This window comes from Cryptomeria japonica, unplaced genomic scaffold, assembly GCF_030272615.1.
Source record: "Cryptomeria japonica unplaced genomic scaffold, Sugi_1.0 HiC_scaffold_1436, whole genome shotgun sequence".
Classification (NCBI taxonomy): domain Eukaryota; kingdom Viridiplantae; phylum Streptophyta; class Pinopsida; order Cupressales; family Cupressaceae; genus Cryptomeria; species Cryptomeria japonica.
Genome location: NW_026729874.1, coordinates 1 through 25,848, shown reverse-complemented (window position 1 = coordinate 25,848; position 25,848 = coordinate 1). Strand labels below are relative to the sequence as shown.

Here is a 25,848-nt window from a genome sequence, read left to right as displayed (position 1 = left end):
ATACTATTTGAGAAATTTTCAGTGCTTGTTGTAAAGTTGTATTACCACCCAAATGATTAAGCATTTATTTTGTCTCATATTTTGCAAAAGTTAGATGAGAATAAATCAACCCTTTCATTTAAATTTTAAATTAATGAGGTATTGGCCTGTCAAGTCAAATATGTCTCTACTACCAATCTACCTGATTTTTACAGTCTGGAACCAGTCTTATTTGAAATATCATTTTGTTTATTTTACCTGTTATTTTAAATAAATCTTATCATTTCTATCAAAAAAAAATTATTGCCATTCTGAGTAAGTGCATCCTCATAGGTCTGGGTGACTGAATTTTACAATTTTCAATTTCAAAGATGCCAAAATAAAAAAAGAATTACCTAAGCAATGGCAACTAGAACTATCTTATTTAGCAGAAGATTCCAATATAAAAAAGTTAGTAGCTGGAAAAGAAAACAAAAGGGGTGCGACATGGATAAAGGCATGGCTGCAAAGTACCTTGCCATCATGATTTCCATCATTTCTTGGTCTGATGCTCCTTCTGGTAGTTTTTCTCCAGTTGCTTGTTCAGTAAATGCCACTAACATTCTGCAATCAAGGATTTGATTAAAGGAAAAATAACAAATAGTCACAGTTATTCATTGGTATTTTCATAATTTTAGTGCACTGCGTGAACATATTTATGTCAGCAAAGAATATACCAAATAGAAAGAATGAGCACTGACCTGTGGAAGGAATTTGCAGTCAATTGTACTTCTTCAAGCTCCATAACCCCCCTGTGTCGCTTTCTGAATGTCTCAAATAATTCATCCCTGATGGACAGAAGCTGACAATTGAGAAGTTCAGTGTAAACATAGCCATGGTGTTAAGTGACTCTCAATTCCTTAACATGTTAGCAGACTACCTAATTCAGTTCTGGGTGTGAATATCTGAGAGCAAGCAAAGTCTGAAAACCAACCAGAAGTGGTGACAAAGCTTCATAGTATAAAAAATGGTTAAAGATGCTACATACATGATAAAAATTTAGATTACAGACACAACAAAAATATTTGAAGTGTCTACACAAGGAAATCTATCAAACTAATTCGTGCGTTTTGGAACAGGAAATAAACTATATACAAATCTATTAAGTTAAAATTTAAACAAACTGCTTGCAAAAAAATTTCTAGAAAGAGATATCTTCTACAGATATTTTCATATTCATTATCATTTCTTAATGTAATATTCCTTTTGTAACAAACAGGACAGATCTTCCTTTCCGACTAGTTCTCAAGAATGCTATCAATGATTTATCCCATGTATTTTAATATCACAGAAGAAACAGACTATTCAGTAATAGATGTAAAAACTGCACCACTTAATATGGTTGAAAAAACAAGCATTTTGAACTTGCACTAAATGCCAAGAGGCATTGATTGACAACTTATTTCAAGCTACTAAATATACACCATTTATATCTAAGTTGTCAAATCGGAATTGCATACTAGTACAGATACATGGTATGACATGCCAGTACAGAGATTTTCTTGTTTTGGTTGGGAGGAGGGATGGAGGGAGAGGAATGAGGTAGGGCTTGGGTGGATGGGTACACATATGTCCTCATAAAAAACATTGAAAATTTATAAATATATACATAATATGCAGCCCAAAAGCAGATTTAAGTTCAAAATACCATATAGCATGCATAAACTAAGCAAAACCACCATAAATATTTACAAATTTCCAAATTTACGATACAATATACTTAATATCAATTTAGCAAACTTGTATGTCATGATTTATAATCTTTCTTCAATATTGATATTATTATAACTAGCACTTGCACCAAAAGAAGGTGCAATGGTTTCACCGATAGTAAAATATACTTAAAATCGTAGTTGAACTACTTGCCAAGGCCCGAAAAAAAAAACTCGGCAAAAACTTGGCAACTTAAAAATTTGCTTAAATTTAATTAGAAATGCATTATTTTTTGTTGCAAAATTCAGTGAGGAGATGCATCCAATGAGTCAATAAATGAGTACTCAAAAGAAACAAGCTGAGTCTAGATACCTATGATTGATTTAAATGCAAATTGGGTACAAAATGGCATCCTCTTGTGGAATGTTGATGGCTAATAGACTGAAACAAAATGAAATAGCAAATTGTTTTTGTAAAACTAAAAGTAAATACTACATCAAAACATTTTACGTCTTCCTCTTCCCAGCTCTAGTGAAAACTTGGTGAGAGATAGAACTAGAGGGTCTAGTCCTGGTAGTCCGATGTGACTCATCTACCTCGCCAGAATGAGGTTGAGGGTAGCAACCCTCGCGGAGTCTGAGGGTGAGAGAGAGAGAGGGGTAGAGAGATAGGTATAGATCTTGGGGGGAGAGAGGAAAGAATAATAGAGAGAGGGGATAGAGGAAGAGTGATAGGGAGATAGATAGGTCTAGAATTCGAGGTAGATAAAGTGATTGAGATAGAGAGAGCTAGAGAATGCTGATAGGAGCCTACTAATTACTGAAATTTGACTAAGTCTGAAAATATAGAAGAACTTCTAAAACCTATAATTTGCATTATAACTCCTAGAGATCTAAAACCACTCTCAAACATCCTGCCAATATATACATTAAATATAACTTAAAATATAAGTCTTATACTTAAATGTTATATTTCATGTATATATTCTAATGAAGAGAATGAGACTGACTTGAAAAAAAAATTTAGATGATTGTTTTATGTGTTCGAGCCTCTTTTTTTATGCAGCCGAGTTTTTGCCGGATACTCGCCAAGTTTTTGTGAAAAAACTCAATGAGTTTTTGTGGCGAGTCAATGGCGAAATTACTCACCTAAGCCAAAAACACTTTAATCTGTCATAAATTAAATTCACACACTTTAAAAAAAGTAATAATTAGAATTGTTTTGTGTATGTACTAAGTGTTAAATTTTGGATTAGAATTATATGGTCAGAAGTACATGATTAATTTTCTTGATTTGAATTAATCTGAAACAATATATATCAATATCTTGAAGATATCGATTACTTCCTTAGACGCTAGTTTCCTTCAATAAATAAATTTGATTATTTATGTTTACTGGGTGAATAAGAAGAGAATATAATTCACACACATCACATGTATGCACACACAGATTACTCTCTATGAACCATATAGTATATATATCGCAGGCTTCACACAAATACACACAACAGATTTTTCACAGAGATAACAGCAAATAACTCCTGAAGGTGATGCGAAATATGCACAGCTATAATTTCACGGACATCACATACATATACACAGCAACTCTCTATCGGGTATTACACGGTTATATGCAGAATATCCTTCAACAAATATAGACCAAAACTCCCGATCAAGGAAACTATATATTCGACTAAGCAACATGACGAATTGACATGACTCTTATCGGAAGGGTCAAAGGCAAAGTTGCATGGACACGAATATGGTATCGGATACGGATACGGTATTGGATACGGATACGGCCATTTTTTAAGACCCCCAATATGGATACGGCTGGATATGTCATTCATAAAAAAGCAATATAGACACATGATTGCTACATAAATAATGATAAGTTGATTTAACATTTTACAATGTGCAAAAATAGTGGAGTTGCATTGGAAGATAACCCAAAAAATGGGTCACTCGAATAGAAAAACATTTCATTTGTCTTTCTCATTGGGTGTAGGTTTTGTTTATACCAATTTTTTTTTTTTTTAAATGCATGAATGAAGTTTTATAAAACTGAATTTAAGAAGATTTCCGTCAATTTTATAAAAAATCAAATCACATAGTATCTAGCATGATTGGATATCAAGGTTTTTTGGGCACGTGGGTACATTATTAAATGTGTATCCGGGCTGTATAGAATACGTATTTGTTTCAGATACGGGGATACGCGTTCCCAGGGAGGGACAAAGGAGTTTCCGGCTACTTTGGTCAAAGGTAAAGGGTGCGAAGTTAACCCAATAGTCAGCCGTTAATTTTCCATTAACAAATGAATGCAAACAACCAACAAAAATTATACGTAGAGATATGAACAAGCAATTTAGTAAATAAAAAGAATCGCATATATAAGACAGTGATATCTCCTGCTGCTACAATAACATCAACACTTCCTCTTAGCTAAGGAGATATCTTTCCAAATATCCATGTCATGGAGTCTCTCAACATGACACTCACAATGGCTACACCCATTTGTGAAACAAAGTTCATCATGGAGTTACTCAACATGACATCCACCATGGCTACTCCCATGTGTGGAAAAGAATATGTGCACAAGTGCCCATCACGGAGTCACTCAATGTGATGTCATCATGGAGTCACTCAACATGACATCCACTATGGCTACTCCCATGAGTGGAAAAACACAAGCATAAAGGATACACCACGGAGTCTCTCAACATGATGTTGTCATGGAGTCTCTCAACATAACATCCACCATGGCTACTTCCAGAGGGTGGATAGAACCACATCTCTGTCTCACAAAAGACAGAGATGGACAAGGGCTTTCACCTCAAATTTCTCTGTGACAGAGAAAAATGCATTAACAAGGGCTTTCACCTCAAATTTCTCTGTCTCAGAGAAAAATGCATTAACAAGGGCTTTCACCTCAAATTTCTCCGTCTCGGAGAAAAATGCATTAACAACAAATAACACAAATCACTGATGCTAAGCCTCCCTCTCAACAAGGTCTTCAAGTACTAGTATCAACCACCTGACCTTCTCGTCCAAAGTTGCCTCTGTTAGTTTGTCAGACTCCCTCTAAATGTTAATTCCTCCTCTTCAAAGAAACTGGTCGACTTTAGAATAAGAAACCTTGTTAATCAACTTTAGAGCTTAGCTCCTTCAGAGATGTCCCTATGGCAATTTCTGCAGTAGAAGCAAGTTGTGTAGGTCTTAATTTGCAATCTCGAGCAAAGTGGCCATACTTGTCACACCTGAAACACTGAGTGTGAGAGAAATCCTTCTTCTTCTTTGAATTTGGGGCAGAATCTGGTTCTCTGTCTCTATTCCTTTTTCTTCTTTTGCCTCTTTCTCTAGAAGTATGTGTAGCAAGAACTTGATTTTCTACATCATGATGGTTTCGCCCAATTCCTCTTGCTGCCAACCTAGACTCTTCTTGAATACAATCAGCTCGAAGACGATCAAACTTGGACAGCTTAGATCTCCCACTGATGCTTTGGATGAAGGGCTCCCAAGATTGGGGAAGACCATTTAGTGCCAGCATAACAAGATCTTTAACTGCAATTATGTCCCCAATAGCGTTCAACTGATCTCTCAAATCAGCAATCTTCATAAAGAATGAGATGACTAAATCTTCTTATACATTTTTACATGGTGAAGTTGTTGTCCAAAAGCAAGGGCTCTGCTAGTGTTGTTGATCTCATACATGCCTTTTAGAGTATCAAACATTTCTTTAGCTGACTTCAACTTGGAGATGATCAGTACTAGGTGATCCATCACAGAGTCTGTCAAGATCTTCCTAGCTTTCGTGCCATTCTTCTTCCTCTGGATTTTCCCAGTATCATCGGAAGGCTCGGGCATATCACGTTCCACCAAATCAAGAAGATCATTCTCCTCTAATGCAATGAGTACCCTGGGTTTCCAAGAGTTGAAGTTTGAGGCTCCATCAAGCCTATCTTCTACCTTGACACTGTTCACCATCTTCTTTTTCCGAACAAATTCTCCTTCAAAGATCTGCCCTTAGGTCTGAAATAATTTGCAACCTTAGATCTGCAATACTATGCCTTCAAGATCTACCCTAGAGAAAGGTTTACTTGACTACTTAAGACAAGTCTGATCAAATCTTTTCTTAAACCCGCTCTGATACCATGTTAAATTTTGGATAAGAATTATATGGTCAGAAGTACATGATTAATTTTCTTGATTTGAATTAATCTGAAACAATATATATCACTATCTTGAAGATATTGATTACTTCCTTACATGTTAGTTTCTGTGATGTCCCCATCTAAACTTGATAATACCGCTCTAAAATAGAATTTAATAATAAATATAACCAAACAAAAAGAATAGAATAAAATCTTAATAATAATAGTAAACCAAATTAAATATATAATTTATAATTAATATTAATTTCATATTTACCAAATAATAATATACATTTTACAACATTAAATTATTGACAAAAATAACAACTAATACATTATTACAAAAATAATAATGTATTATTATATTATCAATATTATAACTAGGACAATATTTAATTAAACTAACAAGTATGATAGTAAGGAACCTATCTGCTTGCTAGCTCGATAAGTGGTTGAGTGACCATATATGTGGAGTGTATTGCCGAATATTAATACTAACACCGCCGACCCTCTCTAAAGTAATATTAATAACAAACATAAGTATTGACAAATATTTTCTAAACTTGCCGATTCGACGGCTCTTGGAGTCGCATAGACCAGTCACTGGAGAGTCACGGAGAGGCACGACTTTTGTCAGCAACACCCTTTCTCAGGAGTCGCATCTATATGGCCAACTATCCCATACTATTTAGGAACCGCTATTGGTATCCCAGAACCAAGGGGGGATTTAGACATCGGAAACAGCAATAGATCATTAGGAGAAGGAAAGGAGGAGAGGATAGTGATATATGTCTGTTAGTGATACCTATACCTTCACATAAGCCAATTGATATATCCGACTGAGTAAACCATTGCGGAAAGTAATATATATATCCATTGTGAGGATATCGTCATTGCCCTATCAGGCTCGACATTGCAGACCCCTACCGCTGCCATCAAGTAAAAGATCATTCTGGCAATATTAACAGCGGACATCCTCTTATTTTCGAACCAATGTAAAGTTCATATTTAATAAAGGCATATAGCGATAATATTGGCTACATCTTCATAGCTGTTACTACTTGAAGCTAAAATTACAGGAATTAATTACCCAGTCAATATCATAACAATTACTTATTTACATCAGCACTTTGTCTCAGTAAGTTCGATATCTACCTATATTTGTAAAGTATCTTCAATTTCTATTGAAGAACAAGTTAAATACTAGCAATGCTATGTGATTGCAATTTATAATTTTGTGTCTAACAATTCTGATTTATTTATGTGCAGACTGTGGGAGAGAGATCATTTTAATATTTTTCTATGTCTTCTCCAAATGAATTCAATTGGTATATATATCATTTAGGCAACCGATCAATAGGTGTATTGACTGGTCATGCCTTTTTAGGCATGACCGATCAATGCACCCATTGATCTGTGCCTTTTCAATATACTTTTGTTTTATCTCTTAACACAATGCTATTTACATAATGGATCGGTTCACATATAACCCCGATAAACATATTGCATATCATAATTTGGATCGGTGCCTTAATGCACCCGATAACCAAAGTGCACATTGTATATTTGAATCGGTACATATTTCATTAATTAACTAAAGTGTTTTACCACGCAATGAAGCGGTGCTTGTTTACACCCGATAGCAAATACTGAATCGGTGCTTTATTAACAACAGCATTTAGTTGAGGTTCGATGCACATAATATGTTACCGGGTTTTAACAACCCGATAACATATCAATATATATTATAGCAATCGAATGAATACCATTATTTTATAGCAATTTATCATGTTTCAAATCAGTAAGCAAAATATAAATGATAACAGACATATACAAGTATGGTTTACTTATCTTGCAGGAACTACAATGCATTAACACTCCCTCTTAGCTCTGGAAGATAGGTAACCTGCAACACATTTCTCTTTCATAACCAAGATAATATCAATCATCAAAATCTATATCATGTGAAATATCATCAAAACATATGGTATGAAAAATAAAAGAACATCACTTGAGCATGTTATATAAAGTATCACCTAAGCATGTGATACAAATATTTATCAAGATATCACCTAAACATGTGATATCTGTATTGCCTAAACATGCAATACTTTTAAGGATAATCCATATGAGAAGTGTTAAGTTCTCATCATATCCAAGTTGTGATAAGTGCAATAACATTTTATAAATGTTTCTCACAACACAGTCATGACACATCCATGACTTACCAAAGATCCAACATGATCACTGGTTGAGATATCACCTAAGCACGTGATATCAGTATTGCCTAAGCACGCAATACAAGGATAACCATATGAGAAGTGTTTAAATTCTCATCATATCCAGGTTGTGATAAGTGCAATAACATTTTATAAATGTTTTATCACAACGCAGTCATGGCACATCCATGACTTACCAGAATATCTACAGTCTGATCTCCTGTACACACATATTCTAATTTAATCACATTCTTGTCAACCATATCTCACACATAATGGTATGGAATCTCAATATGTTTGGACCTGTCATGAAATACTGGATTTACAGAGAGTTTTATACAGCTTTGATTATCACACTGAATAACTGTAGGTTTCATAGGTTCTCCAAACAATCCCACAACCAACTTCCTAAGCCATACTGCCTCTCGGGCAGCCATGGAAGCTGCAATATATTCAGCCTCAGTGGAACTCTGAGCTACTGAAGATTGTTTTCTGCTGATCCGGGATATCATGGCTGAACCTAAACTGAAGCAGCACCCTGAAGTGCTCTTTCTGTCAGTCACACTGCCAGCCCAATCTGAGTCTGTAAATCCATGTAGGTCTATGTCAATTTTCTCATATTTAAGACCAAGCTTTAGAGTACCTTGTAAGTATCTCATTATATGTTTTACTGCAACCAGGTGTATCTCCTTAGGTTCACACATGAACTGACTTAGAGCATTAACAGCATAATAGATATCTGGCCTTTTATTTACCAGATACATCAAAGACCTAATCATCTGCCTGTATTGAGTAGGGTCAGTGGGTTTTGACTATGTTGCTGCTTCTTTAAGTTTATGGAAGTTGGTTTCCATAGGAGAGGTCATGGGCCTGCAGTTTAGCATTCTGAATCTCGTCAATATGTCCAAGGTGTACTTCCCTTGGTTCAGTACAATATTATCAGGATTCTGCCATACTTCCAATCCTAGGAAGTAATGAAAAAGCCCCAAGTTCTTCATATCAAATTTTGTGGATAGATCTTTTTTGCATTGATCTATTAGGTGATCATTTCCTGTGATTAATAAGTCATCAACATATAAAATCAATATTAGCATATCACCTTTATTTCTTTTGAGGTAGAGATTAGGATCTGCATCATTCTTAGAGAAACCTAGCTTTGAGAGATAGGTGTCAATTCTTTCATACCAGGCCCTGGGAGCCTGTTTGAGCCCATAGAGAGCTTTCTTGAGTCTACACACATGAGACTCTGCATCATGAATTTCAAACCCTTCGGGTTGCTCTAAGTAGACTTCTTCTGAGATCTCACCATTTAGAAATCTTGTCTTTACATCCATCTAATGTACCTTCCACCCCTTTGCTGCTGCAATGGCTAGTACATCTCTTACTGATGTATACCTGGCAACACGTGCAAATGTCTCTTCATAATCTATTCCTTCCTTCTGTGAGAACCCTCTAGCTACAAATTTGGCCTTGTGCTTTTCAATACTACCATCTGCAGCATGCTTGATTTTAAACAACCATTTAGAAGACATAACAGATTTCTTGGTTGGCCTAGGAACAATCTCCCAAACATCATTCTTCATAATGGACTGATACTCTTCAGACATGGCATCTTTCCATACTTGATGTTTGAGTGCATCTGATACATTGTTTGGTTCAGCTTTAGAGAGATCATTCATAAGGGCAACATAGTTGGTGAACTTATTAGGCCTCTTGCTTTCCCTGAAGGTTCCTGAAGGAGCAGCGAACTTCTGAGCTTCTGCTACAGTTTTGGTGGCCCATAGTGGTCTTTTCTTGAGTTTTTTCTATAGATGGGTTTTGTGTTTCACCTATAGTTTCCTCAAGATACTCCCTCTGAAGCTCAGGAGTAGGATCTTCTACTAGGTTAGGAGTAGGATTATAGATTTCAAGTTCTATTGTATTTTGGGCCCTTTTGAAGGCTAAATCTTCTTCGAAGATTACATCCCTACTGAGTTCAATATTTCTCTGCCCTTGTACATAGATTCTGTAAGCTTTAGAAGTTTCACTGTACCCTACAAGTATTCCCCTTTTTCCAGAGGGCTCTAGTTTTAGTCTTTTCTCTTTAGGTACATGTATATAGACAGGACACCCAAATATCCTAAGGTGGCTGATATCTGGCTTTGTTTTGGTAAAGACTTCCTCAGGAGTTTTATCTTCAAGGTGTGAATGAGGACATCTATTTTGTATGTACACAGCAGTGCTAGTTGCTTCTGCCCAAAGATTCAAGTTTAGATTTTGATCTAGTATCATAGCTTTGGCAGCTTCTACTATGGTCCTATTTTTTTCTTTCAGCTACTCCATTTTGTTGAGGGTTATAAGGTATTGTTAACTCCTTCTTAATCCCAGAATTTTTACAAAAATCTTTAAATAGTTCTGATGTGTATTCCCCCCCATTGTCAGTTCTTAGGGTTTTAATTTTGTTTTCTAAGAGGTTTTCTGTTAAAGTTTTAAACTCTTTAAATCTACTTAGGATCTCTTCTGATTCTTTACATTTCAAAAAGTAGATCCAAGTCTTCCTAGAGTAGTCATCAACAAAAATTACATAGTACAAGAATCCCCCTAGAGAGGGTACGAACATAGGTCCACATACATCGGAATGAACTAATTCCAAAACTTTGCTAGTTTTCCTAGTACTATTCTGAAATGCACTTTTGGTATTTTTACCTAGGGCACATCCTTTGCATGCCTCTGAATGATATTGCTTCAACTTAGGTAGACCTGTGACAAGGTTTCCCATCGTTGACAAAGCTCTATAATTTAGATGGCCTAATCTCCTGTGCCACACTTCATTTGCATTAGTGGCTTCATGGATCAAGGCTAGATTGGGCTCTGTGCATAGCTCATACAAATAGCCTTGTCTTTGACCAATGACCTTAGCGTTCTTGATGGAGGATTTCTTTGGCCAAGCCAACACCTTGTTTTCCATGAAGGTCACTCAGTATCCTTGATCTTCTAGTGTTGATATGGAGATTAGATTTCTTCTGATGCCAAGAACATATAGTACCCCTTCAAGTCGTAATGACATGTCTGTCTTTAGTTTGATGGTGCAGGTTCTAATTCCTCTGACTGGATGTGATGAATCATCTCGGATGGTCACTTCCTCATCATCCTCCTCTATCATGGAGTCTAGTACTTCTCTAAAACCGGTGATGTGTCTGGATGAACCACTGTCGATCACCCATGAGTTAAATTTGTTTGAAGCATGGTTTGTAAGTGCTGAGTAGACAACATAGTTCTCAAAGTCATTTTCTCTTTTGGATTTCCTCACTGTGGCAAATGTGGCTTGCTTTCCTTTCTCTGGACATTTTGCAACATAGTGTCCGAATTTGTCACACCTATAACATTGAACATGTGATAGGTCTTTCTTTGAAGTGTTCTTGCCTTGATAAGCTTTCCTCTTCCTAAATTGCTTCTTCTTGTACTTCTTATTAGTGTTTGTATTTAGGACTTGCAAGTCTTCGTCTATATTCTTTTGTTTTATTCCTACCTTGTTCAATCTTGATTCTTCTTGTAGACAGTCATCTCTTAATCTTTCAAACTTGGGATATTTAGACCTAGCACTGATGCCTTGGACAAATGCGTTCCATCCACTAGGCAACCCATCTAGAGCAATGAGTGTTACCTCTTTGCTTTGGATCTCATATCCAAGGGAAGCTAAGTCATCTCTTAGGCTTGATATCCGCATAAAGTAGGAGTTAATTGTCTCCCCTTTGTTCATACTGATATGATTGATCTCTCGTTTCAATGCCAGAGTACGACTTGCATTTGATATCTCAAATGTCCTTTCGAGTGCCTTGAACATTTTATAAGCCGTCTCATACTTTTTAATGATGGGCATTATGTTATTTCTTACCCCATCCACTATTATTTTAATAGCCTTTTCATTTCCCTCAATCCATGTTGATTTGTCAGGTTCATCTTCTGGCTGTGCATTTTCAGTTTGAACATATGAATCGACTTTGTTTTCTCTCAAAATCATTTTGATTCTAAACTTCCAAGCTGAAAAATCTTCGCTACCTCCGAGTCTATCTTCGAATCTGATAGCGTTGGCCATTTTAGAAATGTGATGTAGTTTATAACTTTGTCCTTGAATTTATCAAAATCGAATAGCCTTAGGTTCGATTATCGTGGCTCTGATACCATGTAAAGTATATTCAATTTCTATTGAAGAACAAGTTAAATACTAGCAATGCTATGTGATTGCAATTTATAATTTTGTGTCTGAACAATTCTGATTTATTTATGTGCAGACTGTGGGAGAGAGATCATTTTAATATTTTTCTATGTCTTCTCCAAATGAATTCAATTGGCATATATATCATTTAGGCAACCGGTCAATAGGCGTATTGACCGGTCATGCCTTTTAGGCATGACCGATCAATGCACCCATTGATCGGTGCCTTTTCAATATACTTTTGTTTTGTCTCTTAACACAATGCTATTTACATAATGGATCGGTTCACATATAACCCCGATAAACATATTGCATATCATAATTTGGATCGGTGCCTTAATGCACCTGATAACCAAAGTGCACATTGTATATTTGAATCGGTGCATATTTCATTAATTAACTAAAGTGTTTTACCAAGCAATGAAGCGGTGCTTGTTTACACCCGATAGCAAATACTGAATCGGTGCTTTATTAACAACAGCATTTAGTTGAGGTTCGATGCACATAATATGTTACCGGGTTTTAACAACCCGATAACATATCAATATATATTATAGCAATCGAATGAATACCATTATTTTATAGCAATTTATCATGTTTCAAATCAGTAAGCAAAATATAAATGATAACAGACATATACGATTATGGTTTACTTATCTTGCAGGAGCTACAATGCATTAACAATATTTGCATACTGATATTGACTATATTGTAGTGAAGATATATGGTTCTACATAGACGTTATTGTGAATTTAAAAATAATATCCACTTTATATCAGAATTAGGGTTGGGTAAAATACACCATTTTAAGATGGTCATCACTGAACATTAGAATTGAAAGAGTCTCACTGCTATTTCAGAATTTAGGTGAAATAGTAGGAACCCATACTAGGGGACATTACAAGCGGTATCAGAGCTTGTTTTTCCTGCCAACCTGTAGGAACTATTAATGCATAGATGGGGCAGTAAAATGGGAGATCAATTGAGTAATGACTTTAGGACATTCATGGAGCAAAATGAGAAAACCAATCAGATGATCCTTCAAACACTCCAAAACCTAAGCAATAATGATTCTAGAGCTATCCAAAGTAATGGTAGGGACATAAACTCCCGTCATTCTGAAAATAATCAAGGAAATAACAGTGCAAACACAAGGCCCACAAAACCATCTTTTTTACCAAGAGAGGAACATGGAGAAGAAGAAAATAATTTCCCTTTGGATAATGTAGATGAAATATTGAGAGCATATTCATATTTAGATCCTGAACTAAAAGCAAATGTATCTTTCAGAGATTACCATGAAGCCAAAATGAGATCTATCCCCCAAATGAAAAGGAAAAAATATGGTGAAAAGGACCTTAGGGAAAGAATAAGCAAAATCACCATTCCTAACTTTGATGGTTCGGGAAAATTCTCGGCCCAGTCATGGGTTCAAAAACTTGATACCTATCTTTCCCTCAGCCCTATGACAGAAGAAAATGCAATCAAATTTGCAGTCTTACATCTCACAGGGGCTGCACATAATTGGTGGCACCATGGGCTCATCACCCTAGGCCACCAGAACATCACTTCATATGAAGAATTCACTCAGAAAATTATCAAGAGATTTGATCAAAGGCATCCACAATGGTACTTCAAAGAACTAACTCAACTAAGGCAACACGGGTCAGTAGAAGAATTTGACTCCGAATTTCAAAATTTGGCAGTCATGGTACCAGAAATATCTCAAGAGAGACTCACTTACCTCTTTGTGGAAGGATTAAAGGAATCAATTAGAAACATAGTAAGTGCCATGGAACCAACAAACTTGGAAGAAGCCATTCAAAAGGCCCTAAAATTTGGCACCCCATCATTAAAAGAAGGGTCTAAAAATCTTACATTTAAGTATTTCCATAAGGAGGACAAGCATGGGGGAATATTTCTTTCTCAAGCCACTTGAAAAGAACTTAGAAAGAAAAGACTGTGCTTTAAATGTGAAGATCCATGGGAATATGGGCATGTTTGTAATAAAGGACATCAAGAGGAAAAGTTGTGTTACAAGTGTAAAGATCCCTGCGAGGAAGGGCATGCTTGCAGCCGAAGCAATCGTAAGAATAGAAGCTTGTGCTACTGATGCAAAGAAAATTGGGAGCCAGAACATAAGTGCGAAAGAAAGGGTGGAGCCCATCATATAGAAGTTATACCTCATGAAGGGGAAAACTGCAGCAAGAAAACAAGATATGATGAGGGAAATCTTAAATTACATCAATCAAAAGAGGACGAGATAACAAACAAATGGATTTTTGTGAAAGAACAGATTTAGTGATCATGAGTACATACACCTAGCGATCTCCAACAACATGAGTAAGAAGGAAGAGAGAAAACTGTCCTAAAATTACACAACTATGAAATGTATAAGAAATCCATAAAGGATCTATGGAGCAAACTGTCATGAATATAAGGAAGTACAAGATGGGAGAATGGCGATGAGGTCCTCCTCTAGGTAACCCACCTTATGGTATGACCGGTGGTCCCATGAGGCCAAGCGGGCATAAGACGGAGTCCATCGCTCTTGGGCTTAGAGGGGAAGGACATTTAGGACACCCTATTGTATCTTTCCAATCTCTATTATATTTGATTATTAATAAGGGGATAAGCGTGAAGTGATGAAGGGGAACGGTGATAGGATACCTCACTAGGTAGCCCACCTCATGGTATGACCCGTGGTCCCATGAGGCCAAGGGAGCTCTGGCTTTCACTCCGCCCTTGGGCCTAGGGTAGAGGGTCTCTTGGACACCTCATCATTCCTCTTACTCCCACTTTCTTATGATTGAACTCCTATGGGGAGTTGGACCAGACCCTGGTTAAGTTAGTTTATGCTTAATTATCTTTCTGTAGAGATTTATATTATTAGTTCCAATGGTTTCCTAACGTATTGCAGGATTTCAAACAAGGTTTGACAACAAGTGTAGTTGTTTGTATACTCCGTGCTTACATATATTTCATACATATGTTTTGAGTAAGTGTGTATTGATGTGTATACTTTGTGTTTTCATGTGTATGCTTTGTGTTTGATTCATACTCGATATGTGAATAACTAGAAAGATATAAGATGTATATATGTATTGTTCAAATATGATTGCAGATCCAATAATCAAGATTATAATATTGCTTGAGGGCAAGCAAATTCAAGGAGGGGAGACTGTGATGTCCCCATCTAAACTTGATAATACTGCTCTAAAATAGAATTTAATAATATATATAACCAAATAAAAAGAATAGAATAAAATCTTAATAATAATAGTAAACCAGATTAAATATATAACTTATAATTAATATTAATTTCATATTTACCAAATAATAATATAAATTTTACAATATTAAATTATTGAAAAAATAACAACTAATACATTATTACAAAAATAATACTGTATTATTATAATATCAATATTATAACTAAGAAAATATTTAATTAAAGTAACAAGTATGATAGTAAGGAACCTATCTGCTTGCTAGCCCGATAAGTGGCTGAGTGATCATATATGTGGAGTGTATTGCCGAATATTAATACTAACACTGTCGACCCTCTCTAAAGTAATATTAATAACAAACATAAGTATTGACAAATATTTTCCAAAACTTGCCAATTCGACAGCCCTTGGAGTCGCATAGACCAGTCACTGGAGAGTCACGGAGAGGCACGACTTTTGTCAGCAACACCCTTTCTCAGGAGTCGCGTCTGTATGGCCAACTATCCCATACTATTTAGGAACCGCTATTGGTATCCCAGAAGCAAGGGGGGATTTAGACATAGGAAACAGCAATAGATCATCAGGAGAAGGAAAGGAGGAGAGGATAGTGATATATGTCTGTTAGCGATACCTATACCTTGGCATAAGCCAATTGATATATCCGACTGAGTAAACCATTGCGGAAAGTAATATATATATATCCATTGTGAGGATATCGTCATTGCCCTATCAGGCTCGACATTACAGACCCCTACCGCTACCATCAAGTAAAAGATTATTCTGGCACTATTAACAGTGGACATCCTCTTATTTTCGGACCAATGTAAAGTTCATATTTAATAAAGGCATATAGCGATAATATTGGCTACATCTTCATAGCTGTTGCTACTTGAAGCTAAAATTACAGGAATTAATTACCCAGTCAATATCATAACAATTACTTATTTACATCAGCACTTTGTCTCATTAAGTTCGATATCTACCTATATTTGCATACTGATATTGACTATATTGTGGTGAAGATATATGGTTCTACATAGACGTTATTGTGAATTTAAAATAATATCCACTTTATATCAGAATTAGGGTTGGGTAAAATACACCATTTTAAGATGGTCATCACTGAACATTAGAATTGAAAGAGTCTCGCTGCTATTTCAGAATTTAGGTGAAATGGTAGGAACCCATACTAGGGGACATTACAGTTTCCTTCAATAAATAAATTTGATTATTTATGTTTACTAGGTGAATAAGAAGAGAATATAATTCACACACATCACATGTATGCACACAGCGATTACTCTCTATGAACCATACAGTATATATATCCCAGGCTTCACACAAATATACACAGAAGATTGTCACAGAGATAACAGCAAATAACTCTTGAAGATGATGCAGAATATGCACAGCTATAATTTCACGGACATCACATACATATACACAGCAACTCTCTATCGGGTATTACATGGTTATATGTAGAATATCCTTCGACGACTATAGACCCAAACTCCCGATCAAGGAAACTATATATTCGACTAAGCAACATGACGAATGGACATGACTCTTATCAGAAGGGTAAAAGGTAAATGGTGCGACGTTAACCCGATAGGCAACTGTTAATTTTCCATTAACAAATGAATGCAAACAACCAACAAAAATAACCCGATAGGCAACCGTTAATTTTCCATTAACAAATGAATGCAAACAACCAACAAAAATTATATGTAGAGATATGAACAAGCAATTTAGTAAATAAAAAGAATCGCATATGTAAGACAGCGATAGCTCCTGCTGCTACAATAACATCAACACTAAGTTGCTTTTTTGGGTTTGCTAGTTTGCCAATTTTTTCCTATGTTTATTATGGCTGGGATTTGTATGATCCAAAATAGGCCTAAACAGGATTACTCTTATTGGTTAATCGATTCAGATTTCGGTCATTCCCGGTCCGCTCTCTCTTGGTTCTTTGTAATGTTCCCTTTATAAAATGAAGTCAAGTTGAAACCCAAATAGCCATTCGTGTAATTTAGGTTTCCATCTTGAAATTTTAAAAATTCTTCTTGTGCAATATAGATTTTGATTTTTATAATATTAGATTTGAAAGTAATATTAGATCAATAGAGAACCCAAAATTCTTAAATTTTATATAATCATATATTTGAATATAATAAATCATAAAAAATATTATACAATCAAATTCTTAGGATGAGTATTCTGATCACAATTATACTATAGACATACATAATTTTGCACCTCGAATTCTGATTAAAATTTTAACTTTAAACTTCATTCTTACTTATTTTAAATATTAGATAAGTTTATTGGAATGGTCTAGACTCTAGATAGTACTGCTAGTTCTGAAGTGAGCGACGGTTTTGATAATGCATTTATTCATATGCATTAATAATAGCCCTGTATGAAAAGTATATTGCACAAAAAATGCAAGATTGAGAAAATAAAAATAAATATGATGAACATCATTTTATTAATAGAATGAGAGGGGAGGCTTACTTCCAGTCAAATTTTAAAAAAATTAGGTTCATTGTTGGCTTCAATACAAATTACCAGCTATAAATTCATCCTGAAATAACGAATCACTTTCAGGGTTAAACTGTTTTTCTATAAATCATTTTGAAAATGTTGCTCTTCAGAACAATTGCCATTGCACAAAGATTGCATTCAATAAAATACCTTCTATGCAAGGTACACTCATTATTGTAGACATACATACCTCTGTGTTCAATACTACTTTTAGCTTCACAGTGCACTAAAAACCATAATTTTTTATTTATATTTAATATCTCATAAAAAATTGACCACAACTTCAAATGACAGGAGGTGACAAGCTGATAGGAAAAGACCTAACTTTTGAGATGCAGAACTTTCGATTCCCTTTCTATAAAAAAAAGGTAACTTTACCAGAGTTAAACAAAGCGTCAAAAATGAGCTTCCTGATTTCGTGGGCAGTATGATACAATGGCGTTGAGACGCTGTTTTAACCCTTGTCCACCTGGCAAAATTATGGGTGGAGATGAGAGAAAGCTGTGTCTTTCACGTTTGCTACATTGGATTATGAATATGAGCATGTGCAAACATGGAATATGATGTGGCCGTCAAAGCTGGACACGAGAAAGTCAAAAATGAAATACCGGCAACGGGTAAGGAAAATTGGCCGGGGCACAAGAAACCCAGTATGAGACATTTCCATGCAATGGTCTTTAACTCCAGGAAACTGCCAACTTACCAGAATTTTAAAGAAAGTGGGCTCGGCTGAAGGTTTTGCAGGGTGTGTGAGACCTATGGGTCATCATTCAAGCAAACCTATGCTCCCCTAGAACACATCCCCTACCAAAAAATACCTTCGACAAGGAACTTTTGGGGACACAGACAAATAGCAAAACATCCCCTCCCCATCCCCCTTTTTTCCAAAAATAAGAGATATCCCCAAGATATCCAAAAATAAATAGGGGACACCTAGGAAATGTAGGGGATGGCTAGCTGTCCACTATAGCCCAAGCACCTCTTTAATGCAATTTTTAAATAAAATTTAAGAAAAACAATTTTGATTTTAAAAAAGGGTTGGGTGGGTTCACAAGTACCTGAAAAATAATTGAATCAACAATCGAATGATATTGAATTAATTTATAATGAATATACAAGTGTATATAAAGGAATCACAAGACGGTGTTCTAAAAAGAACAAACCATTAAAGTAAAGCTTCAACATGAAGCTAAAAAGCTAAAACTAAAAAACAAACTATGCGTTCTTATAAAAGAAGCAATAGTTTGTTTAACGAACTAAAAAGCAAAAAGCTAAATAAGTCAACAACTAAGATGACGAACTAAAAAGCTAAATGACTAACTAAATGGCCATTAATAGAACCACAAAAGAAGGTAACGTACTAAAAGAATTAATTATTCTAATAGAACCCCCACACCCTTTTAAACTATAATTAAACCTAAAAAACCCTCTCTACAACTTAAAAAAACTACTCGTTTTAACATTTTCTAACTTGTGAAAAAGACCAACAATGAATAGAGGAGAACAACAGTTAAAAAAAGGCAATAGGGCATCAAATCCACTGAATTTGAGGTAAGTTTACCATCTATTATTTATTTATTCAATTTCCTGCACATTTTTTTAGATTTTTTTTGTTTTATTTCCAAAAACAAAGGAAGAGTGTTTTTTTTTTTCCTTTTATTGGCACTTGCAGCTATGTTCGAATTTTTTGACAAACAGAAACAATAAGAAGCAATGCTAGTAGTGAAAGTGACAAGATTAAACTTCAAATGCAGCAAAGAACTAAAGGTCATAGAAATAAGGCTGCCACAGAGCATTCTTCTAGGAGTGGGAGTGTAGCCAAATCAGCAAGTTCAACTAACTCAAGGGGGAGCAGATTATGGCTGTCATTTGTGCAACAAAGTCTATGGGGCCAGTTATGCTAGAGTTTATTTTCTTCTTAATGCATAGGTGGACAAGGGATAAAAAGTTGTGAGGCTATAACTCTAGCTGAGAAGGCTTGAAAAATAATTGAATGATTTATTTACGAATATACAACGTATATAAAGAGGTTTACAAGACAATGTTCTAAAAAGAACAAACTGTTAAACTAAAGCTTCAACATGAAGCTAAAAAGCTTAAAACGCTAAATAAAGCTAAAAAGCTAAAAACTAAAAAGCAAACTATGAGTTCTTATAAAAGAAGCAATAGTTGCGCTTAAAAGACTAAATGAACTAAAAAGCTAAATGAGTCAACAAACAAGATGACCATTATAGAATAGATATAAAATTATTTTAATACCCTCCCTAATGGTCATCGTACTCAATACCCCACAGAAGGCACTGCAGGTCTTTTGATCACAAATGAACAAATGCAAAGAACACTCTACTATTACGGAGACCCTCCCAGGATCTGCAAAGTGTAAATGACCAAGAGTACCAAAATCCGTCCAACTTGATGTAATCCTCACACGCTTAAAACCACAATTTTGAGGAAAAATCGACAAACCCTCCAAAGAGCAACAAACATGAATTTGTCAAAAAACCGCAAAAACTTTTGCAGAAGAGCACTGAGCACTGTTTGCTCCAGCAACTCCAAAACCGACTGCAAGAGACCATAGTTGTAGATGTTTGCCCCAGCAACGCCAAGTGCGACTGAAAACAAATTACAACAAACCACGATTTTTGTGGAAAAAACCGTCAAACCTTGAAACAAGAACCCTCCAAAAGAGAGTTCGTGATTTTTGAGGAGAAAATTGAAAAAACCCTAAAAACTGAATTTATAAATCATTGTTTTTGTGGAAAAAAACAGTAAAACCCAGATAACCAAAACATCCCACACAAACTTCGTGAATTACAGATGATAATTTTTAAGGAAAAAATTATAAACCCTACAAACAATTTTTGAGGAAAAAATCGTGAAAACCCAAAAATGTCGCGTGGCAAAACCCTGATTTTTGAGGAAAAAATCAAGCAAAACTCTCCCATAATTCTTTGTGGAAAAAATCAAAAAACCAAAAAAAATAATGTGGAAAAAATTAATAAAATTCATAAACAAATTTATTTTCTTTAGGGAAAAATCATAAAAACCCAAAATAACTTCTTTTTTTCAAGGGACATTAAAAATTTAAAACCCAAAATAAAAAAATTTCCAAGGGGCAAAATATTAAAACCCAACAAATAATTTTTTTTTTAAAGGAAAGAGAAAAACAATTATAAAAACCGTACAAAACCCATCCACAAAATCTTTCATTTGCTGCAAAAAAAACTAGTCGAACAACACCCAAAATTGCCAAAAATCGTGCCCTAGCCGCAGTAAAAGAATCCCGTTGTGTGCACATATAACCAAAAAAAGCACAAAGAGAATGCCCAAAACGCACGCAAAACACGAGCAAATAGACACAATGGTCAAAATGGCGGCCGACTATTCTGGCTCCAAAAACGCACTAACGTACTACAAAAAGTCGCATAACATGCAGTTACAAATGCATTGCAAACCGTTGATCGCGAAAGCGACGGCTGTGATTTTTCGAGGGTGTCAATAACATGAATGTTTTTGGAGCCAGAATAGCTACGTCCAGTCAAAATACGAGTAGCAAACAAACACGTAGATCAAACGTCGCCACTACAAAATCGTGCATAAAAAGCGTCGTTGCGCAAGACATAGACACACGGAAAAATCGCACATAAAGAACACAAACTTGCGAAGCCGCCCGGGAGGAAAGGGAAGTCAGAAAAAAATGGCCATGTTTTTCCCAAGCTTGGCGCCCACCCTAAGAAAGATTATAAACTTCCATTGGAATCTTCTCCTCCAAAAACTTATGCCCACCTTGAGGGATTATTTTCTCATTCAAAAATGGCCCCTTTTTAATATTATTAATTGATGCCTAGGTAGGCATGCAAGGGGAAATAACTTATAATTCATCATTAACCTTTTAATAAAGTTGCTTTATGGAGTAAGTATTTTATTTGAAAAAGTAACTTTATAATAAGGTATTATAAAGTTAATATAATTTAAGCTCACCAAGGCCAAAAGTGACTAAGTATAAGTCCCCCTTGGTTAGCCAATCATCTCCTAACCTCCAAATTTGCCTGTGAAGATGGCTATCAGGAAAATCCCTACTCCTGAGAAGCAACTAGCAAAGAGGGGACATTACATGATTCACATTCCAAGAATAACCAATAAATTTGTGTCCTTGCACATGCCCTAGCAGCTGCAAAAAGGGATGTGACCTGACACCCTCACAAAGCATGAATTCATCTGGAAAGTTATGCACTCAATTTTCATAGAAACAGTAAAATAGCAAATGCATGTCCCAACAAAACCCCTCATGCAACAAGGAAATCTTCTTGCAACCTACAGCATGTGAGAGAGAGATCCGCACACACAACATGAAAATCTACAGAGGAAATCATGAAAATAACTTCCTTGGTTCCTCCACTCCATTCAAAAATTTGAAACTCCAATTGTTCTATCATGTCCCCAATTTTCGCCCTTCCTTAGTAACAGCATTTCTAGCAGGGTTGGTCTATTATCTGGTTCTCGTAGGCCAGCAGAGCATGGAGGGAACCAACTCAGGAGCTTAGAGACTCATGCATAAGTCTTTCAGGCAGTTTGGAGCAGTTGACAGTAGTTTCCTAAAATTTAGGAGGGATCCCTATTTTTTAGGGATTGACTAGGAGTGGTCTAGGACGCATCCAGAGACCTTTGGAAACGTTTTGGAGACTTTGAGTGCATCTCCTATTTTTTGGAGGCGCTCCTATTTTTTAGGAGGGACTCCGGGTTCACTAACAGACCATTGGGGTTCAGTTTCAAGTTGACAGGGTCAAACTCCTACTTTTTAGGAGCATCCCTAAATTTTAGGGGAGAACTATCAGTTGGCCTATGAGGTTAAGGCATCCTTCATAGTCAAGTGGCTACAAACAGTTTTCAGTTTTGAGCTCATTTGAGCATTTTATGAATAAATTAGGAAATATTAAAATATTTCATAAGTTGGATTAAATAAATAATAATAAAGTGAAATAATATAATCACTTTATATTATAATAAACTGGCCCCTTGGCACATTTCCCTAGAAGTTATAACTTAAAGGTTATAACTTAATAATATGGCCACTTTTAATGAGGAATTAGACCCTTAATGTGTCAAACCACTTAGGGGAAGTTATTTTTTAATAAAAAGAAACATTTTAACATGTTTTATGATGCCAAAAGTACAACACTAACCCCAAATTCAAATTAGGGTCTAAGGCATGATTAAAAGACATTGGGGGCAGCAGTTTATTCATTATTCAGGTTATTAGAAAGAAGAAAACTTGCAAGTTGAGCTCTGGAATACAGGGTTGCAGCATATTTTGGCCTCAAGGACGAAAACCCTTGTGCCAGAGACCTGGACATCCACCCAGCTACATTATTCCTTCGTATTCTGAGGAGTTGGTTTGATCTTTGCATCATTTAAGTAGTTTGTTGGTGAGAAATTGCAGATAAGTACCATTCAAGAGCAGATTGGTGTCTCATTATAGCAGATCAGGTATAATAACAGTGAATTGGTCATTTCCCAGCCTGGCCGAACCTCCTATAAGCTTTCCCAGCAGCTGTACCAAATTTTTGAGCTAGGATTTGGTGAATCATTTGCAGATCAGGTGCTTTGGAGGACTTCCATTACATATTTCAGGCTTAATCAGACCTGTAGCAATGAATTAATTGGTGATTAGAGACCAGCTGGGCCATCTTCTTACTGTAGCTAGGAATTAATTCTTGACCTGATCATATGTAACTGATTGGAAGACATACTCAGCCAATTGAATAAACAATAAACTCTTATCAACTGCCTTATAACTTCCAGGTATGAGATTTGTGCCCTAGATGTGTAAATTTGTCTTTTCCGTCAGTTAATCAATTGCTGGTAAAACAAATCAGAATTCTGGAAATGCAAATCAGTCAATACAAATTAGTTCCATTATTCACATTTTGCTTGGGAAATTGTTCTATTGCATTGTCCTTTCATTTCCAATTATTGAACTTCCTTTGACATTCAAAACTCTTGAAAGAAAACATCAAAACCAAATTCGCTGTCAAAGGCATCACAAGAAACTCAGACAGAAAATTACATCAGATCTCTAATAGGGATCTTTCAGGTTCACTGATAGATTTTATTCAAATCTGCATGGTTGAATCAATATACAAGATCAAGGGGCGTACCTTATCCAAACTGAGCACCTAATTCATGTCTCTTTCAAGTTTTTAATTTTGCACACCACCTTTTCAACCATATTATTACTAAGCAAAAGAAATATGCAGGAAATAAATCATGACAAAGAAAAGATTTCAATTCAAGACTTTTCCAAGTCAAGGAGAAGAGAAGATGAATCAGGTAGCATATTGTTGCTATTTATCAATGTTCTTGAAATGATGCCAATCTAAGCTGCAAGAATCCTAGGGACCTGATATGAGGCAGACACATCAGATAGTTCTTTATAGGTACTGAAGCTTTGTGTAATTAATTTTGAAGAGGATAGAAACACTTCTGGGTTCATCCTAAACTTTGGATTCAAGTCCAAGAATAAATAAGATTATTTATTAAAGAGTCACTTCAAATTTCAAAGTTCAAAGTATTTATCAGAAAGGATTCAGAATTGTACCGGTGACTCTACATGGTCCTTCCAAAATGCAATTGTGGAACCTCTTCCTTCCTCAAGCCAACGATCAAGATCCGTACTACCCATCAACTTACTATGACTTAGAAGCCACCCTGAACAAGCTGCAAGACCAACAGCACCTCCAGCATATCTTAACCACAATCTTGCTGCCCTTCTTGGCCTTCTATTTTTTGAAACCTGAATGAAGACAGAAGGAAATGAATAATAATGTACTCTTGTGCATTTTCTGCTCTTGCTAATGCTATTGATGTGCAAGAAGAGCACCAATGATGCTCCTGCATGAGCAAATAATATGAATAAGATGTTAAAAACTAGATGTTGGACTAATATATTGCACTTGAATGATTATAAGTGTGAAATGGTGAAGTATGCGTTTTAGAGAGAATTTTTTGAATGACTTTTGCAAAACAGAAAGGAAATTCCTCAGCCACATTTTTTCTACTTATCAATATCAAATATAATTCTCTTCACATCCGCTGAATTCTCATAATTAATAGTACCATTATTAGTCATAATTGACCTCTTGGGAGGTGATCATATCACTCTCTCTATACCATTTAGTATAAACAATTTGACACGAAGCCACATTGGTGCATGATCAGGCATTGCCCAGAAAATTGCAATAAATTAAGGAGAATTGTTTTCTTTTTATTTTAAAAGTCAAACCAAGCAAATCAGTCACAATGTTGAGTTCAAAAATGTCCATGCAGAACTTAGGAAGCTCAGAAACCCCTAAGATAACAAATTGTGTTAGAACTAAATGTTAATGAAAGTACTGCATTCTTGCAGCAAAATTTCATCGGCTTTAAGGTATGTACCCCTTAAGAAAAGGATACTGCGAGGGTAAATTCACATGATAGCAACCAAAATAGCCCAAAATATAGAACATAGAAAATGCTAGGTTAGAAAAAAAGTCAGGCTATGAGGATGGCAGAATGGCCAAAGGTGATGGAGTTGTAGGAGAAGAGGAAGCAGAGATAGCAAATGATGGTCAAGGGGAGGCAATCTACAGTCTTCTCAGTTTGAAATGGAGATAATTTCCTAGGTAGAGTGCAATGGTGGCAGGGAAGTGTTGTGACGTTTTCACACATCGCCCCATTGCAAATGGGGACCCTTGTTTTTTTTGCTTTTTAGGGTTTGTTTTCTGGGTCCTTTAGGGTTTTGTTAGTCAGTCAATTGTCTGGATTTAGGGTCAAGCCTTAGGGTTTTAATTGCCGTCT

The 25,848-nt window shown here is 35.7% G+C and overlaps 1 protein-coding gene across 1 annotated transcript; it reads right to left on the bottom strand.

Annotated features, from left to right (window-relative positions):
• Positions 1 to 374: 374 nt before the first annotated feature.
• LOC131074603 (protein DGS1, mitochondrial) lies at positions 375 to 24,805 on the bottom strand (the record flags this gene model as incomplete). The annotated part of the gene is made up of 3 exons (XM_059216287.1): positions 375 to 582; positions 720 to 820; positions 24,611 to 24,805. Coding segments are annotated over 3 exons (504 nt in total), but the record flags the coding sequence as incomplete, so codon positions are not given.
• Between the last annotated feature and the right edge of the window lie 1,043 nt (positions 24,806 to 25,848).